This window comes from Mustela erminea, chromosome 3, assembly GCF_009829155.1.
Source record: "Mustela erminea isolate mMusErm1 chromosome 3, mMusErm1.Pri, whole genome shotgun sequence".
NCBI classification, from domain to species: Eukaryota; Metazoa; Chordata; class Mammalia; order Carnivora; family Mustelidae; genus Mustela; species Mustela erminea.
This window is the reverse complement of record NC_045616.1, coordinates 114,027,410-114,047,374: the sequence shown is the minus strand read 5'-3', so window position 1 is coordinate 114,047,374 and position 19,965 is coordinate 114,027,410. Positions and strand designations below refer to the sequence as shown.

General features: G+C 48.8%; 1 protein-coding gene across 2 annotated transcripts in view; it reads right to left on the bottom strand.

Annotated features, from left to right (window-relative positions):
- CCNJL (cyclin J like) overlaps positions 1-19,965 on the bottom strand; it is a 53,648-nt gene that overhangs the window by 25,141 nt on the left and 8,542 nt on the right. Inside the window, exons 3-4 of one of the 2 annotated variants that reach the window (XM_032337136.1) lie at positions 4,504-4,538; positions 2,496-2,708 (exon numbers count right to left, since the gene is read on the bottom strand). In XM_032337136.1, the coding sequence (XP_032193027.1) occupies positions 2,496-2,708; positions 4,504-4,538 (248 nt within the window). Of the gene's footprint in view, positions 1-2,495; positions 2,710-4,503; positions 4,539-19,965 lie in introns of both variants that reach the window. The other variant, XM_032337137.1, reaches the window with a different exon arrangement.

Below are 19,965 nucleotides of genomic sequence, written 5' to 3'. Positions count from 1 at the left end.
AGTTGCGGGGTCTCCAGGATGTCCAATTATCCTTTTAATTAAGCAACTACAGCAACACCAACAAAAAGACAGAGGGGATGGGAAGCTGTATAAGGTGGAGAAAGTGGAGAGAGCCTTTCTACCCGATTTACACTTATAGCCAGACTATAATTAGAGTGGGGTGCTCTCCTGTATAGGAAATGCAGTTAACTCAGGCACAGGAAGACCAAGGGGCGGCTCTGCCACTTGTCCGCCATGAAACCACCTATAGGCTCTTGCTTTTCCCATCTCCTTCCATTGGCCTGTGGACATGGACCCTTTGACCGACCCCATTTATGAGGGCAGAGGGAATGTATGTAGGTGAGAAGGTTCCATCTGTGCCAAGGCCCTTATCTGGAAGCAGCTCTAAAACCCAAAGAACTGAAAGTCAGGGACAGGAACCACACCTCTCCTTGAGAATAATTTGGTACTGAATTAGCAGAACTCCAAGCTTCCTGAGGCAAGGTGACCCCCCCCTTGTGGCTGACAGTCAGCCTGGGCAGAGGGGAGGGAGCAATGAATAGGGTTTCAGGCTGTCATGGAAACTTTTCTTTCCGGAGGCCTGAGCATATGGCAGGTGTCCTACGAAATCCGTTCTTGCTGCTCCAGGCTGGCTGCTCCCCTCAGACATGGGGGAGGCGGAGTGGGGGCTGGCGTCTGCCTCTCCGTCTGAAAGGCCCCCTTCCCTCCACCATGGCGGCAGCAGCACAAAGGAGTCTCCAGTGTGTGCCTCACGTCCCAGCTCCCCAGACAGACACTGGGGGACAGCCTGCACGGCCCCGTGGAAATCTAAGTCCCCTGCCCCCATGGGGCCTGGATGCAGCCCACAGATCACAGACAGCAGCAGGCCAAAGGCCACGGTGCAGACTCCTCCCGGGCCGCCTGAAACGCGATGCCGGTTCTGCCCTAGGCTGAGGCTAGCGGGGATGCCTTGTAAGCCCACGATGGAAGAGAGCGGCATGTTGATCTGGGACTTGGAAGGAACAGGCAGGCCAGATTCCCACCCCGCAAGGCTGCCCTCTCTGCAGAACACAGCCAATGCCGCTGGCCCAAGGGAAAGCAAATCACAAACAGGGACGGCTGTAAACTGCAAGCCACGAAAGGGACTGGTGACAAGTAACGGCAAGTGAACGGTGCCGTGGCGGGAAATGAGAGTGTTTAAAACTCGAAAGCCATGCTTCCAGAACTGGGTGATCACGCCTGGAGAGGTTCATGGCAGTGTGCCAAGAGCAGACAAAGCCACAGGAGAAAACGGGTACCATCTTCTTGCGGCACCCGTGCGACTCAAGGATTCGGGAACGGCTGATGTAATAAAACAGGACGATTACGTATCATGGAGGAGAATGTCAAATCTAACTGATTTCTATGGAGAAAACACTAGACGTCAAGGAAGAGTGATGACCACAGATGGCCACCTTGGAGAAGCGCAGGACCTAGCACAAAAGGAACCCCTAGCTCCATTCACTCCTTTGCTCCACCAACATTTTTTTTTTGGAGGCCCTGTGATGTACTCAGCTCCCTACCTTCCCTGAAGCTCTTTCTCAGGGGAGGTGGGTGTTAATGAAATGTACTTGATGCAGGGAAACGTGTACCAGGGCTATCTCATGAGGGCAGTGGGGGTTGGTTTCTCAGGGATGCAGGGCCCAGTGACATTTAATGAGGACCACACAGTTGGGCCGGGTTTGTGGTGTAGGGGAAGCTCTCCAGACAGAAGAGACAGCGTGTGCTGTGTGCAAAGTTCTACGACAGCAGGGGGCTTGGCCGGAGATGCACGAGGTCAGACAGACAGGACCTGGACAGCTGATCCCTCTCCTCAGACTGCTGGTAAACCAGGGCAGGATGGCAGGACAAAACCGTGTTTTAAGTGCATGACCCAAGCAGCACAGCCACGTGGTCATCTCCACCAAGGAAGACAGACAGAGGTCAAAACTACACTGCGTGTTTTGTGAGGCCTTGCTCAAAGATGCAAATCCTAGGCGGCCAGTGCCCAGGCCTAGTGACCACACAATGGGTTCCGCTGGGCCCCGGTCAAGCAGTCACATCTCTAAGAAGAGCGGTTGCTCAGGTTTCCCTTCCAGCATATTCAGAGCCCCTATGCCAGGAAGCAGGGGACACAGACTTCAGAGAACAGGTCTGTCATCATGCCATTCTGGGCTCAAATCTTGGCTGCTATCTACTAAGCTAGATGACCCAAGGCAAGCTTCTTAATCTCTCTGTGCCTCGGTAATACGGAGGGGTACTACAAGTATCTGTCTTCCAAGGTCACTGTGCGGATTCATTAAGATCTGCTACGAAAATCCTCATGGCTTAGTCCAGGATGTTACTGATGCTGAAGAAAATGGTGATTATTATGACTACAAATTGCACTCAGCAAAGGACAGACACAGAAGACATGCAAAGACCTCAGAAACGTAAAATGACTCGGGAGCACCCGGGCTCCAAGGAGGGGGACGGTGGGAAGCCGCGAGTGCACATACTTGCGAGCAGGAGGCAGGAGACCGCCACGGCGTACAGCTGCTTGGAGGTGGTGATGTGATAGCGATCGAGGAAGTGGTCCAGCAGGTAGACGGCCAGGTGCCGGGCTGCGGGGCACAGCTGGCAGTGGCTGCTCAGCAGGGTCAAGATGTCGACAAAGAACCGGCGGCTCTTCAAGAGTGGGGAGTGGGCTCGGAAGGCGGGCAGCTTCAGCTCCTGCAGGACAGGCAGGATGGGGGTGGGGTGGTCAGGGCTGCCTTCTGAGCGCTTCGGATGCCCGGGGAAAGCGAGACATGAGGGTCTGCCTGCTGGCTGGTTGGGGGCAGCAATTCCCTCCATAACTCATCTGTTTTCAAGTCCCAGGATGGCAGCCATACCCCCCGCATTCCAGAAACCCCTGGACCACCTCCCATCTGCCCTCAGTGAGCACAGGCCCGTGACGTGCCAAGAATATGATGACAGAGGCAGGTGATGGAGATAACAGGCCCTGAAGACAGTCATTCCCTGGGGAAAAGATGAGTATGTACAGGCCTGGGGCTCGGGGACCAGCACCCAAATTCTGGCTGTACTACTTCACCAAGTTGTGCCTGCTCGGTCACCGGCCTTCATCTTTGTCACCTCCTCAACAGCTGAGGAGCAGATGAAAAGTGAATGTAAACATCCAGAACACGGGACCCTCTAAGGGTCCCCCGGCTTAAATCCCTCTGTGGGTGACACTGTGAGAGAGAACTTTTAAAAAATGTACAAAGAAAGCTGTTAAAATAAGAGTACACAGAACTCCTAAAATACCCTTCGCCCAGATTCCTTAGTTTTCATTTTACCTTCGTGCTCTCCGCTTGTACATACACTTTTTTCCCCACAAGTAAATTCCAAACATACTTCCCCGCCAGGAGGCAACTTTTACTTTGTAATTTGGACACTGCCGTGTTATCTGAACATATTTCTCTAACGCCAGAAAAGCCAACAAAAGAAATATCAAACCAACCAAGATTTTTAGGACAGGAAAAATTTCCTTATATATCTACCCTATCTGCAATTTAACCAAAGTAGGCCAGACACGATTTACTGAGGAAATGCTGTAGTATATTTTGTCCAGTCGAAAAACTAAAGAGAAACAACACGGAGGGAAAATGGGCAAGGAAGAGCTGGCAGAAAAGGAACCGAGGGAGCTCACGCACAGCTGGTTCCTTGGGGGCAAGATTAGAACAAACCGAAGCTCCTCACCTGTGCAATGCAGCTTGCCTAGCCCTGGGGCTTCTCGTAGGGAGCAACAGTTCTGGGACAAGAGATATCTGTTCATTCATTCATTCAAGAGATTTTTTTTTTTAACTTTTTTTTTAAAGATTTTATTTCTGAGAGAAAGAGAGAGAGAGAGGCAGAGGGAGAAGCAGGCTCCCCACTGAGAAGAGAGCCAGACTTGATCCCATGACTCTGGGATCATGACCTGAGCTAAAGGCAGATGCTGAACTGACTGAGCCACCCAGGCACCTTCATCCAATATAAATTAATTCCTTCATCTGACTCAGTAAGTATTGAGTACCTTCTATGTATCAGACATTATTCCAGGCACTGGGGATATAATCTAGAATAAGACAGACATGCACCTAAACTTAAGATTAAAACCGTAAGACTCTTAGAAGAAAAGAGAAGCAAATCTTTAGGACTTCGACAACAGTTTCTTTAATAGGGACACCAAAAGCAGAAGCAACAAAAGATAAAAAGATCTAAATTGGACTTCGAAATTTAAAACTCTCATGCTTCAGAAGATAACATCAAGTAGGTGGAAAGACAACCCACAGAATAGGAGAAAATGTTTGGAAATCATGTATCAGTAGGAGGCTGTATCCAGAATATATAAAGAATTTCTACAACTCAACAATAAAAAGAGAACCCAATTTAAAAATGGGCTAAGGGCGGAATAGATATTTCTGCAAAGACACAGAAATGGTCAATAAGCCCATGAGAAAATGTGCAACACTTAGTCACTAGGGAAATGCAAATCAAAATCACCCTGAGAGAGCACCTCACACCCACCACAATGGCCACTGTAAAAACAAAAATCAGAAAATAAACACGTGTTGGTGAGGATGTGAACAAACTAAAAACCTACAGCCACACAAAAACTTGCATAGTAATGCTTCTAGCAGCATTAGCCAACATGAGCTAGGGAAACTAGAAGGACCCTAAGAAAGACTACTTTTTTGTTGCCTCTACTCCTGCGAGGACCTACCGCCCCACCACACACACACCTTACAGTACAGATAATGGCTGTCCTCCTTGTAAAGGTCAAGGAGTTAATGATTTCTTGAGTCTTTCAGAGCAACAGATAACATCTAAAGAGTGAAGAGGTAGGGTCATCCTGAACGGTTTTCCAAGACCAATGAGTCACCGAGACTCCTGGCTCCAGGGCATAAGAGCCTTCTGGCAGACACCTAAACACTTCTCTTTGTTCCTGGATGCCTGAGAAGACACTGCACCAGACCACCATCCTCAATAAAAACCCAGACTACAGGCGAAGATGAGACTCTCTTCTTTCCTTTGAGTCTCCCAGACACTCTTTATCTGCTCTAGGTCTCCACCAAACTGCTCTCACTTCCTCTTGTCTCACGTCTGATATCTCTCCTGTGAGAAGCTAAGGACCCACTTTGGGGGGGGGGGCGGTCTGTGGAACCCAGCCAGCTGGCAGTGGCAGTAGCTTCCACATGGAAACAACCTGAACGTGCACCAGCTGATGAATGGGTACACAAAACACAGGATATCCACACCGTGCAATATTATTTGGCCACAAGAAAGAACATGAACATGACCCTTAAAAACATGCTATGTAGAGAAAAGCCAGTCATAAAAGACCACATATTGTGGTCCTATTTATATGAAATACCCAATATAGGCAAATCCATATAAACATGAAGTCCATCACTGGTTGCTGGGAGCTAGGGGTGCATAGAGGTTAATGGGGGCGGGGAGTGTGACTGCTAGTGGATATGGGGTTTCTCTTTGGGATCATGAGAGATTCTGAAATTAGATAGTGTTGATGGTTGCACAATTCTGCATGCACTAAAAGCAACTGAACTGTTTACTTGAAAACGGTGACTTTTATGGCATATGAATTATATCTCAATACAGCTGTGTAAAAAGAATAAGATGGACACATCACCCATTCTCACGAGGTTTATGGCCCAGTAAGCGAGAGCTAAAAATCAAATGATAAGGCAATTACACAAGTTCAAACTGTGACCCATACTACAAAGGAAAGCCAGGGGCAGTGACTGCCTTGCACACCTTTGAGGGAGCAAGGCCTTCCCAGTGAAGGGAAGCCTGACATGAGCCTGCACGCTGGGACCTCTTCTCCTCTGGCGCGTTCCCCCACAGAACCCGGGAACCCTGGAGCTCCGCTCACGGAAGGTGCTCCCAAGTGAATAAATTACTGCCTCTCCCTTATGTTTACACATAAAGAAACAGAGGTTGAAAAAGTCCTGAGACCCCAGGCTTTACTTAATCTGCACCAGATCTGAGACCACAAGAGTTTCAATGTATCTTTTTTCTCAACCCTTCATTTTAAGTAATCTCCATGCCCAATGTGGGACTTGAACTCACAACCTGGACATCAAGAGTTCAGAGCTCCACCACCCCAGCCAGCCCGGCTCCCCCATCTTTCTTTTTGTTTAAATAATGGAGATGCCCTTTTATCATCAGTTTAACTTCTTTAAAGGAAAGACTTGACTTGTGTATTACTCATCTTCACTGATGAATTCATGATGAATTTATGAGGCCAACATGGGATTTCAAACCCCCTGAGGGCAGGGTTTGGGTCTGCTTTGGCTCCTCACCGTTCAGTCACCACCCTGAGGTGACTGGGGAACACTGTCAGGTGCCCAATACTCAGTTGTGGAAGGAATGAAGGCAGGGAGGGGGAGAGCTAGGGAGGAATGAGGGACTGAATTACAGCGAGCAGCAAATGCCCTGTGCCTCTCAGTACAAAGGAGCAGTCAGTGGTGACTTCAAGGAGGAGAGATGTATCCGGCCAAGATTTGGAAGGATGTCTAGGGACTGACCTGCTGAAGACGTAGGAAAAACAGCACTTGCAAAGCTACACAGGTGTTCCACCCAGGGAATCCAAAGCACTTGGAACAGAGAGACAGGCAGGGTGTGCCTGGACAGAGCGGGCAGGGATGGTGGGCACAGTCCCATCTTATGTGCCCTGCTAAAATATCTAGCCTGTCCTGAGGGCACCAGAGAGCCATGGAAGGGCTCTGAGCAGGGCATCAAGACCGGCAGGATGACTATGTGTGAAGACCCGGGCCCCTCCAGGACCACGGCCAGACGGCTGAGAGCAGCAGCCAATGGGGGACCATAGCTCCAACAGCAGTCTCCCTCTCTACCCTCCAGCAGCCCCTACAAACCTGCAGGTTCTGTGGCTATTTCCTCTCGGCCAAGAGCTCGGAGGCTCCTGACAAGAAGCAACCACACTCACAGATCCTTGGTTACAGAACATCAGACAACTGACCTTCGGCCCAGTCTGCACAGCCCTCATCAAGGCAGGTCAAAGTCCCACCACACAACCAGGAAGACATGCAAAGTCCGGACTTCCCTCCCCGCTCAACTCAGCCAAACTTAACAGCTTCTGGACTTTTCTCTTGGATGAATTGGCAGAACAGAGCTCAGAGCAACACACTGTAGGTCTTCCCTCGGTATCCTTTCTGGGGAAGGGTCCAGTGGCTTGAGCAGATTCTCAAAGGAAGCCATTTGTGCATAAAAGAAAAAAAAAGAAAAAGAAAAAGAAAGAGAAAGTTATAGACTTACGGACCTCTGGAACGGGCAACAATACACATCAAGGAATTAGCAGACAGCTGGTGCCAAAAGTGGGCAGGATTCTGAAACCTACAACAGCTGCCCTGGGAGGCTCTTCAACCCATTTCTGCTCCTTCCCCGTGTCCTGGTTTAAATGTCCTTTCCTGGGGCACCTGGGTGGCTCACTCGGTTAAATGCCTGCCTTCGGTTCAGGTCATGATCCTGGGGTCCTGGGATCCAATCCCCCTGGAGCTTCTCTGCTCAGTGGGGACCTGCTCCTCCCTCTCCCTCTGCCTGCCACCCCCCTATCAGCTTGTGCTCTCTCTCTCTGACAGGTAACATATCCTTTCCTATTTTCTCTGGCCTCTGACCATTCCAAATCAGGTCCCCCTGGTTCTCAGAGCATGCTACTCTTCATGGCCAAATTTTACTTATTTACGTGTCCTCCTGCTAAGCTCTTGCTCCTCAGGATGGGGGCCAGGGCCGTGTGGCCTATACCACTGTCCCAGAGTCCGGTGTGTGCCCGGCACCGAGGCAGCTGGTCCAGAACTACAGGCATGAGTAAAAAAGGACAGTCAGGAAAAGGCAGGAGGAAACTCAAATGCACATTACGATGGGAAAGAGGATGATCTGAAAAGGCTACATATTAACAGGATTCCAACTATATGACATTCTGGAAAAGACAAAACTATGGAGAGGGTAAAAAGAGCAGTGGCTGCTGGGGGCTGCGGGGGTGGTGACAGACAGAAGAGGCCAAGCACAGAGGACTTTCAGGTCAACGAAATGACTGTAACCTACTATGATGGCGGACACACGTCATCATATATTTGTCCAAACCCACAGGACGTGCACTGCCAAGACAGAACCCTGAAGCAGACCGAAAACTTTAAGTGACGACACTGTGTCACTGAGCTCAGTGACTGGAACAAAGGTACTAGGTACTGCCTTGTGGGGCATGTGGAAGCGGAGGCAGCTGTGGGGGACAGAATACCTCTGTATCCTCTGCTCAGTAACGCTGCAAACCTCACACTGCCCCAAAAAATAGTCTTAAAAAAACAAGAACAAGGATGAATCAGTTATGTACCTCCCTGCGCCCAGTCCACTCCCGTCCCCACTCACTGGGGAACAGCCCAGCACAGACTGTGAAGTCAGGCAGCTTGGGGGGTCCCAACCCCACTTTTGATTAACCTGGTGAGTTCTGAGCCCCGGCACCATCATCGGAAAAAATGAGTGTCACGCTGCCACAACTGTAAAGGACATGGCACTTAAGGGCAATCAGCAAGCTTTAGTGGCCTTTTCCTCGAGCTGGGCAATCAAACTTCAGATAAACTGAGCTTATCTGCCTCTGTGAAAAGCTCTTTGGACTCTCAAAGGAACCTGCTTCTGCCGGTGGAATGAAGCTTCCTACCTGAGAGTTTACAGGGGGGCTGGGGGGCGAGGGGGCCGAAGGGCCTCCACGGGAAAGGAAACCAACCCCCCACCCCAGGTCTTCCAGAGAACCCCAAGCCAAATGCAATCAGGGGCTCTGAGCCTGGGTTTCTGCTGCAGAGAAGGGTGATTCCTTGGCAAACGAAATGCCAGCGTGCCTCCCTGGTTTAGATGGAGGGCACAGCTGATTCCTTCCCTAACCCAATTAGAGGGGGAAAGGTCTTCATTGCAAGGGCTTTGCTTTAAAGATCCGCATTCCTCCCCCAGCACTTTTGACCTAAGGCAGCTTAAGGCCCTGGCCGCCAGCAGCCAGGGTGCACGAAGCCAGCCCCTCCTCCGGAGGGGCCTGGATTCCAGAAACAAAAGAGCAGCCTGAGAGGGGCGGCCTGTAAAGCCCTCCCGGATTAGGCAGGCACTTGGCAGGCGCTCAGCAGCCAGTGTGGGCGGAAAGGGGCAGGAACCCGGCCAGGCAGAATGACCTTCCTCTCAGCAGCGCAGGGGCAACATCTCTGTGGCCAGCAGGAAGTCCGGGGGGTGGGGGCAGGAGGGCATCAAAGACGAAGGGTACCAGGACAGGCAGGGGCTTCCAGAAACTCCCCCTCCCAAGCCCCCGGCCTGTCATCACCTGAGTCCGACAGGAGAGCACACCGTCCTCCCTATTCAGAGAGGAGCAGGATGGGACAGAGGGACAGAGGACAGTGAGGAGCTCAGGTGCCGGAGGCGGAATCCATCTTTACGAAAAACCCCTTCTGTTACCAAAGCAGTTTATTTTGGTTTTTCAAAATAGTAATAATGAAAAAAAAAAATTGTAACAAAGGACAAGAAAAAACTATTAGACGAAAAATGTTCACAGCAGTATTCTGGAGGGCTCAGATCTTGTGTGATTTTTATTTTCATGCTTTCAACACTGGATTCTTAAAAAACACTTGAAGTACAACACACCAACAAGCAAACAAATAAACTCAGAGAAGACTGGTGGTTGCCACAGGCGAGGGGGTAGGAGATGGGCGAAATGGGTGAAGATGGTCAAAAGACACAAACTTACAAGTACAAAGTAAATAAATCCTGGGGATGTAATGTGCAGTATGGTGACTAGAGTTAGTAATACTGACTCGTACTTCTGAAAGTTGCTGAGAGAGTCAATCTTAAAAGTTCTCATTATAAGATAAAAATGTAACTACGTGAAGTGATGAACACTATACTTACTGTGGTGATCATTTCCCAATATATACAAATATTCGGTCCTTATGTTGTACACCTGAAACTACTATAATGTCAATAAAAAAAGATGATTTCGAGGATGAAAAGTACAGCATGGGGAATACAGTCAATACACTGTAATAATGTTATATGGTGACAGACATAACTATACTTATGATGGTGAGCATAGCTTAATGCATAGAACTATCCAATGACTGTGTTGTACAAGCTGGAACTAACAGAACGTTGTATGTCCAACAAACCTTAAAAACAAATTTAAAAATAACTTCCAAAAGAATGACTGAAATTAAAAACAACAACAACAAAAAAAACCATTCAATGTGTAACCAGTTTGAATTTCAATGACTGTGTTTCCAATCTGAAAAGAAAAAGAGGCAGGGACTAGACACCCACTGTACTAAGGCCCCACTCAAAATGTATTTCCAAGGATTCCCTGGCAATCCCACATCTTAACTGTGAGAAAATCAGCCCTTTCATAAGACCATGCCCCACACCAGCACTGTGCTAACTAGCCTATTTCGTCCACACAAGACGTAAGATCCCACCCAAGTCTAACCCGGAAGCAGTGATCTTTCTTTTTCTTTCCTCCTTACTAGTTATAAATCATATATTCGCCAACAAATTTCCAAAAGTAGAAAAAAGTAACCAATATCATTTCTGATCCCTCGTGCACAGAGGAGTCCTGTTAAGTTTTACATGGACTCTTCAGATGTTTTCTCTGTGCAAATGTCCACAAAAGGGGATCATAACCTACAAGGGTATCCCAATTTCCCTTCAAGACAGCCCCGGAAACCATGTTTTCGGCAGCTGCCGAGCGTTTTATCACCGTAAGGTTGTGTCATGACTTCACCAGAACCCCCTTCTGGACGTTTGGGCCGTTTCTCCTCCTCGCGGTGTCTGTGCTGGTCACTTATCAGAGAGGTCTTCCCTGACCTCCCTCCCATGCCACAGGACCCTTTCTTCCCACACTGCGCAGTGGCTGTCGAGCAAGGGGTTTGCTTGCTTAGTAACTGTCCTCTTCGCGCCATCCTGCAGAATGTGACCTCTGGGAGAGAGAGGGAGTCACTTTTCCTTCCATGTCTTGGCCGTGCTCCTGGGACTTGGCACACAGCAAGGGCTAATGAGTGTCTGCTGAATGAGTGAATGAATGTTTGAATGAATGAATGGACAGAGAGTGTTTCGTGATGAACACAGGAGTGATCTCAGCCAACACCAGCTGGGGGAATGCTTTTTCTGCCTGTGGCCATCCCTGCCTTGCCACAGTTTCCCTTATACAGCCCTGCATCCTTCACTAGGGTAACCAATGAGGGAGAGGCGGGGACTGCTATGGCACAGGACACTTCTGTGACTAGGGGCACCATTCTGGGGGAAAGGTAGCTGGTACATGTCCAGAAAAGGCTGAGTCCTTTAATAAGTACTCTGCTTGCTGAAGAAGAGCTCTGTCTGCGGGTTGCAAAGCAGGAGGATTATCTGACAGGGACTGTGCTCCCAGAAAGGCCGCAGACAAGTGAATCACAAGGCCTACAAAGCCCAAACTGGGATGCACACAGAGGGAGCAGGGCTGCCTGGACGGGCTTCCGAAGATTCCAGGCATAGATCTTGCCGCCACTGCTCTCCCCTCCCCCACAGAGGCACTGACCTTGGCAGAGGTGGCAAATATTCTACACCTGGGCTAGGCTCAAATGTGCCTGGGAGAACGGGTGAGGCCAGGCTAAAATGTAGTTAGTTAAACAGGCCCCGAGCACACAGCCAGGACAGCCGGGCAGGGACCCTCGCCTGTCATTGCTGAAGGACAGATGGGGGAGAAAAGTCAGCCTGTGTTCTTCACACACAGGCTCTGGCGGCATTTTGAGGCTAACCTCAGAGAAGTTTGAAGGTCACATGCACTATAAACGTTCAACCAGTCACCCCTGGTTTCTCCTATTAAGGGAGGAAGGGAAGTCTTCATTTTAACCCTTGGTGTCTTGCACTGAGTTGTTTCTAAATGCCTTATGGTTTTACTTCTCATTATTAATCTACTCTTCCTTTGGATCTCAGCTCAAAAGTCACCTCTGAAAAGTACAACCTAGTCATGCCCTGTCAGATATTCCTCAAGCATCTAGAACTTTTCTCCATCCATCCATCCATCCATCCATCTATCCATCCACTTTTAGTGTCTTTCTTTACTCCTCAACTGTAATTACCATGAGGAAAGGGATGGTTTCATCTTGTTCAGCTCTGTGACCCCAATACTTGACATAAAAAAGACACTTAATAATTAACAAAACATTCAAATTTGGACAAAGGCAAATATTTGAAATGAAAAGGTAAGTAAAAATTATTTGTTCCTGATCTTAGCTTGAAAGAAACGATCATAATGTGCAATTTCAAATACTCAGGAAGACCAGAGAGGTGGTGTAAGAACCTGTGGATGCTGAATTCTAGGAGAAAGAGAAAGCTCTGTCCTTGCCTTGGGGTGGTGTGTGCCTCAGTCTACCCAACAGCAGCAGAGGGTGAACACAGAGGAAGCAGGTAGTGTTTTACAGGGGACTTCAAGAATGGTAAATTATGCACTCTGCACTCAGTCATTTCCAAGGCAATGTTTCCTAATGTGTGTTCCATCACATCCCAGACTCAAGGTTCACTCCCTGAAGAACAGAGATCTGTAGGCCACACTTTATACTGCATCCTACTTTGTTCCTTCCTAAAAGGGATCATGTATGACCTCACTAGAAGCCCTGAAACACTTGTTTGGGAAAAAACTTGAACACAGTTTTAGGACACTCTCAATTAAATCTGGTTACCCACAGATCTTCCTTACCCCCCTTCCTTTTGGGGTGCAGGCAGAGTAACAACAACCCAGAGAGCTTGGGAACTCCCAGAACTGCAGAACTCCCAGAGTTCTGGGAGATGGTGCTTCAGGATGCTGGCCGCTGGGCATGGGTGTGCTAGGGAAATTAAACCCCAATGCATCTGCAAGGGGAGACTCCCGAGAAAATTCCTGGCTCAACTCCCAATCAGTCGATGATGCTAAGCCGAGAGATGTACTGAAAAGCTCGCTGAGATCAAAAACCACTGCTTCTCCCCGCAGAACTGCCCTGGTAAGAATTTCCACAAAGCCATGGTTATTAGGAGCCTAGGACCAGCACAAGAGGCTACAGAAGCCACCAGGCAGCCAAGGGCTAAGTGCCCTGCCCCATGTCTAGGGACTCGGGTCCAAATTAAATGCCGCCCCCAACCTGCCAACTGCCCCACCTCATATATTATGTACATATATCTTTTCTATATATTCTATAGAAACTCAACTCTCAATCCTCCTTGGAAAGCAACAACTGATTCTTCCTTGGAAATCGTCTCCTATTGGGTAGACTGAGGCATATGCCACCCCAAGGAAAGGACAGAGCTTTCTCTTTCCCCTAGAATTCAGTATCCCCAGGCTTTTATAACTCCTCTCTGGTCTTCACAAGTATCCGGAATCACCCACTGTGATGAATAGTTCTAGACAAGCTTCTATTTTATATACATGTGTTGCACACATCATCTCAAATACATATGTATCTCATTTGCCAGATACTGTGTCCCATGCATTCAGTCCTCTCATCCTCCAACAAGCCCGCGAGGTGGGGATTCTCCGCATCCTGGTATTCCAGACAAGGACAGCTCAGAGAGGCTATGGAACTTGCTTAAGGTCGTAAGTGATGGCTCTGAATCTGGTCTTTTGACTCCATGCTTGTAACACGGTTTTGTGGCTTCCAGGGGATAGTTTAGGTTTGTGCTTTCCTTCCAAAGTAATGTTATCTTCAACCAATTACAAAATAACTCATTACTACAGAAATTTTAGGAAACACATATATGAATACAAAGAAAATTAGATTCACCAGCAATCGCAGCACTGAGAGGTAAGCATGAGCATGTACACAGAGCTGGTTCTCTACACACACATGCCCCCACTCCTCTCACTCACCTACAGAAAACTGTTACTCCTGGGCTCTCCATCCTGGCACTCACCCTGCTGAGGTGGGCCCAGTTAGCGGTACCACCACCAGGATTGGTCGGGTACCCAGAAAACCGAGGCCACCCTGCAGGTTAGTGGCAAAGCTTGGACTGGGACATCAGAGGAACTGGCCCGGGGACCTGGCGTGTGATGCTGTGTTGTGTGTGACCACCACTTCATAAATGGCCCAAGATGCAGCATGGGGCTGAGCTGCTCTCCCACACCAGCCACTGAGGGAAAACCACACTGGTCTCCTCTGTGCTTCCCGCCATGCTCTCGTCTCAGTGCTGCCAACTGCTGCCTCCCTAGGGAGGCTGGGCCTCCAGGCACGGGGCCAGCTGGTTGGGAAACAGCTTGAGGGATCTTGTCTGCCTGAGAACAAAGAGTAGCAAGACATGAAGAAACACCATGTGTAACCAAGGTGACCAACAGGAAGTGGAGACTTGCAAATTGAAAGGGAAAAAGAAAGGGGGGGGGGGTAGGTTGGTTCTTCAGAGGCCTCAGGAGCGCACGCTACTGACCTAGGAGGCCCTGGGAGGCCCGAGGCTCACCTTCCTTCCCCTATCCGCCCCAATTGCTTCATAAAGCCCTAGGGGGTATTTTCGGTAAAGAACCAACATCTCTGCGAGAAAACCATTTCAACAGTCTCGAGAGGGTGGCTTGCGGCACATGGAGCCCACAATGCCAGTGACATTCCCTCCTGCTGACCTCTGGCCGGTAGCGTACCTCCAGTGGACAGAAAGGTCTCCACAAGCCACCACATGGATCACGGGCCCCCTGAACTCAGGAGAGGGCCAGCTCCAGACACACCTTATTCCCAGAAGCCAGAGCCTCTGCCCTCCAAAGCACATTCGGTGACAGGCCCCACAACAGTGGCTGGGTATCCAGCTGAGGCCAAACACAGGTGTGCCTGCCTCTCCGCAGTCCCTCTCCCACTCTGCTCCTCTCCGAAGACCTCCCAATGCCTCCACAGACAACACTCATGGCCTTTTATAAAACATCCTCCAAGTTCTTCACTTCGGCAGCTTCTCGATATGACCACATTCCTCACACCTTCTCAACTGGGGGTGCCCCTCATTTTCCCACACCCTCCTTTATTTAGGTGCATGGGTGGTTCTCTGTAACAGGTCCAACCCTGGATCAATCTTCCCTCCTGGGTCTCCATTCCTAAGTGGTGGCCTCAATAGCTCGTCACATGACACTTTCAGGTCCCTTCCTCAATTTTCAGACTCCCTCTAATGGATCCTCTGGCACCCTGACCCAACCACAGAGCCCAAAACAGGTTAAGAGGGTAAGCATGACCACGACCCCTGAGTCTCTCCAGCTGGAACTCCATTCCCCTGCTGACGTTCCGCTCAGGATTTTTGCCACTGTGGTCAGCTGATCACAGGTACTGGACTCTTCTGAGAATTCACAGAAAAATTAAGGCTTCCCCCTGTACTAAGTTGGGTAATCTCTCCCCAAAATCCCTATCTACCCACAACCTCAGAATGTGACCTTTTTTGGGAAACAGGGTCTTGACCCAGTTACAACAAGGTTGTACTAGATTAGAGTGGGCTCACAATGACTGGTTTCCTCATGAGAACAGAAAACAGAGACACACAGACATACAGAGAAAGACTGGGCAGTGAGAGATGCAGGAGAAGACCAGGTGAAGATGGAGACCAAGAATGCACAAACGCAGCAATAAGCCAAGGAGCACCAAGAGGCAAGGAAGGATCCTCCCCGAGAACCTCTGGTAGGAGCACAGTCCTGCAGACACCTTGATTTTGAACTTCTAGCCTCCAGAACTGTGAGAGAATAAAATTCTACTGCTTTCCACCACCCAGCCTGAGGCAGCCTAGTGGTCTAGTGCATTCCCCATTTCCAGACTTACCGTCATCTCAGATTTCCCGGGGACATAGCTGGACACCCACCTGGGCTCTACATGCGCTTCGTATGAGCCTGATGCTTGACTACAAGCTCCGTGAAGGTAGAGAACATAGTTGTGTTCACCACTTCTATTCCCAGGAGATGGTACTGCTTGGCATGTCATCAGCTTTTAAACAATGTATGTTGAATCCAAGAATGAACACAAGATAGGCAGGAGGAGAAGCAGGCTTTCTGCTGAGCAGGGAGCCCGATGTGGGGCTTGACTCGAGGACCCCGGGATCATGACCTGAGCTGAAGGCAGACGCTTACTCACCTGAGCCACCCAGGCATCCCAACTGGTATTTTTTTAAAGCAACATTAATAATCAATGAGAGAATGTGCACCAAGCATTTAACAGCATCTGGCCTATCACAAGCACCCAAAACACATCAACTCCCTTAACTAAAGTAAGTCTTTAAAGAGGAAACCGAAATTAGCACACGCTAGGAGGAGCTTTCTTTTCTTTTCTTTTTTTTTTTTTTAAAGATTTTATTTATTTATTTGACAGACAGAGATCACAAGTAGGCAGAGGCAGGCAGAGAGAGAGGGGGAAGCAGGCTCCCTGCTGACCAGAGAGGCCGATGTGGGGTTCGATTCCGGGACCCTGAGATCATGACCTGAGCCGAAGGCAGAGGCTTTAACCCACTGAGCCACCCAGGCACTCCCAGAGAAAGAGCTTTCCAAGAACCATGTTCACTGTGAAAAAAGCCAATCAGGCACAGCAATGGAAAAATACTTTGTTCCAACTAGTAAGAAACTTGAAACCCTTCCCTCCTTTTGCTAACTGGTCCTTTGACTCTATTTCCTAAAACTCTCGTCTCCCCACTTCCTGCCCTAGCTCAGATGCCATTTCTTTGGATCATCACCAACGATGAAGACACAGGTCTCCAAGGCCAAGGCCATTTCCCAGTGATCTAGCACTCCCCTCCTCCCAGCACTCTGAGCACTCATGGGATACATCTGCACATTTGGGAGCCCCACCTCCCCAGAGCCAAAGCTTCTGGTCTCTCTCCCTCTGCTCCCCTACTCACTAGACTGCCCTTCGCAGGTCACTGAGTGGCCATCACACATTGCCCTGGGCTCTGGGAGATGAACTTCCTCCACCTCCCTCCGCCTAGCAAGCTTCTGCTTATTCTTTGAACCCAGCCCAAACCGCACCTCCTCTTTGAAGCTTTTCACACATCTCTAGGCAACGAGGTATCACCATCTGTACAGCCGTTAACAAGGTGAGCTCTGGAGCCAGGCTGTGTACCTTCCAATCCCAGCTCTGCCATCTTCTTAGCTGTACGGCCTTAGGTAAGTCATTTAACTAGCTACACTTAAGGATGTCTCAGCTGTAAAAAGGGGATAATTATAGTACATACTAGAGGGGGCTGCTGAGGACTTGGGTTGTGGAAGGGAGTATTTGTCAAGCAAGCACCCATAAATGTGGACTATTGTTACACTATTGTTACACTACTGTTGGGGGTCCCCAGGACATGGCTGAGTCTATACTACCCTGGCAGAGCCCCCTATAGGTCTACAGGCTGTATTTGGGGCTCAGTAAATGCTGAATAAAAAGGCTATCTGCCAATGAGGTCATGGAGATGGCCCAAGGAAATCAGCCAGAATTCTGCCTTCCCCAGACTCATGGTCTAGAAAGGTTACCTGTGGCCCCTAGGCTTTCTCCCTTCTCACCAGAGTGCTAAAATCCCTTCCTCCCCAAATAGGCCTCCAGGGAGGTTCCTGACACCTAGGAAGATGTCCCTAGTGGCCTGACAAAAATGCCCCCCAGAAACCACTTCATGGCCAATCCCATGCAAAATGAACCCCGAAGAGTTAAGGGATAATGGAGTATGATGCCTACAACTCGGTTCTTTTTTTTTTTTTAAGATTTTATTTATTTATTTATTTGACAGACAGAGATCACAAGTAGGCAGAAAGGCAGGCAGAGAGAGAGGAGGAAGCCGACTCCCTGCTGAGCAGAGAGCCCCACTCGGGGCTTGATCCCAGGACTCTGGGATCATGACTTGAGCCGAAGGCAGAGAACTCACTGAGCCACCCAGGCACCCCATGCAACTCGGTTCTAGAAGAAAAAATGAATAAAGATGGAAGGAGAGAAGGGTAAGGCAAACATGTTAAATAAAATGTTCACAATTTTTGTACCATGCTGGCAACTCTTCTATAAGTCTGGAATTATTTCAAAACAGAAAATGAGCTCCAAAGGAGATACTAACAAGAGATATCAACTCAGAGGGGCGCCTGAGTGGCTCAGTGGGTTAAAGCCTCTGCCTTCGCCTCGGGTCATGATCCCAGGGTCCTGGGAGCCTGCTTACTCCTTTCTCTCTGCCTGCCTCTCTGCCTGTTTGTGATCTCTCTCTGTCAAATAAATAAATAAAATCTTAAAAAAAAAAAAAAAAGAGATATCAACTCAGAGCCAAGGGCTTTAGGCCACTAACCCGCACATTCTCAGATGGCTTGAAGGGAAGTTCATATTACGCCATCACTGACTTCAAGGCTGGCTGCCGTTCTCCTGCCATCCTAAGACTCCGGACAGCATGTCCACGGTTTTCAAATCCCAGCTCTCCCACTTAAGAGGGAAACCCTGGCTGAGCATTTAAGCTCTCAGAGGCCTCTTCTCTACCAGCAGGATGGAGTTACTGGGAGCCATGCTACCCACCCCATAAGCCTGTTTCAACAGTGAAGTCCGGGAAGACAATGGGTAGGCTGTAGGGCAGAGACTCCAGATAAGCATCCCTGATGTGCAACAGTCACTCTGCTTGGAACTGAAGAGACACAGCCCCAGACTGCCCTGACGGGCCTGCTCTTTATGGGGGGAAGCTGGTTCTAAATCAAATATTCCCCTTAAGAACTGTGTAATTGCAAACCATGCTGAGCAATGAAGGAATAACACGGGGTGGTCTGAGAATGCAATAAGGGGCCCAGGCCCAACCTCGTCGGGGAGTCAGGGAAGGCTTCTCTGAGAAGTGCTGTTTGAGCCGACAGCTTGACAGCAAGCAGGCTACAACATACTCAAATCCCACAAAAGTAGGAAAGTATAGGAAACTGTGAACCGTGAACTCAAGTTAAATGATACCATGAGGAAGTAACAGGCCAAATCAAAGGTAGGGGCCATTTATCAGAACAAATGACCTGGCTTCTCCAAAAGTCAACATTACAGGAAAAAAATGTTTTTAAGGGACTTGGGCAGGGAGGGTGGGCAGGGAGGCCACAGCAAATAAAAAACTTAGGAGTAATTAAAAAAAAAATTCTTTTTTTATTGGTGGGGGGCAGAGGGAGAGGGAATCCTAAGTAGATCCATCACTGAATACAGAGCCCATTGTGGGGCTTGATCCCACAACCCCAAGATTATGACCTGAGCCAAAATCAAGAGTCGGACGCTCAATAGACTGAGCCACCCTGGCACCCCAAGAGTTAATTTTTTTTAAGAAATGTAATATGTGGACCTTATCTGGATAATGTTTTGAATAAACCAATGATTAAAGCCATTTTTGAGACCCGTAGAGAAGGTAAATACGGACCGGACAGTAATGGATTATCAGTGATTGTCGTTGATTTTGTTAGGTGTGATAATGGCATGGTTGCTACATTAAAAAAAAAAAGTCTGTTACCAGATATTTATGGGTAAACTGACATGCTGTCTGAAGCAGAGATGAAACAAGTACTAAGCCTGGTGGAGGGTACATGCAGATTCATTTTACTCTGTTCTCTACTTTTGTGTATCTTTAAGAATCTCTATCCTAAAAAATTAAAACAGAGGGACACTCCAGAGTCAGACATGCTCTGAGTTGTCAGGGTTTTTCACAGTGATCAGAAAACCAGCAGTGTTTATGTGCCAAGCTGTCTTCCATAATGTCATACCTCATGGGCCCCCCATATTTTAGTGTACTAGACCAATCACAGTAAAACCAATTCCTTTCTGATGGGTATTTAGGTTCTTTCCAACTTTTCCTTACAGTCACTGCATCTAGTTTCTGATGCTTCTCTTTCAATGACCCTCCCCGCCCATCCTTGTAGCCTTAGCCCACACACCCAAGTCACTGCCCAGTCATTTCTAGATTGGGTAGCTCGTGATACAGTGTGGATGTCTCTATCCCAAAGAATGCCCAGCCTCTGGCTCTGCCTGCTCCTGTGACCTCCAAGAGAGC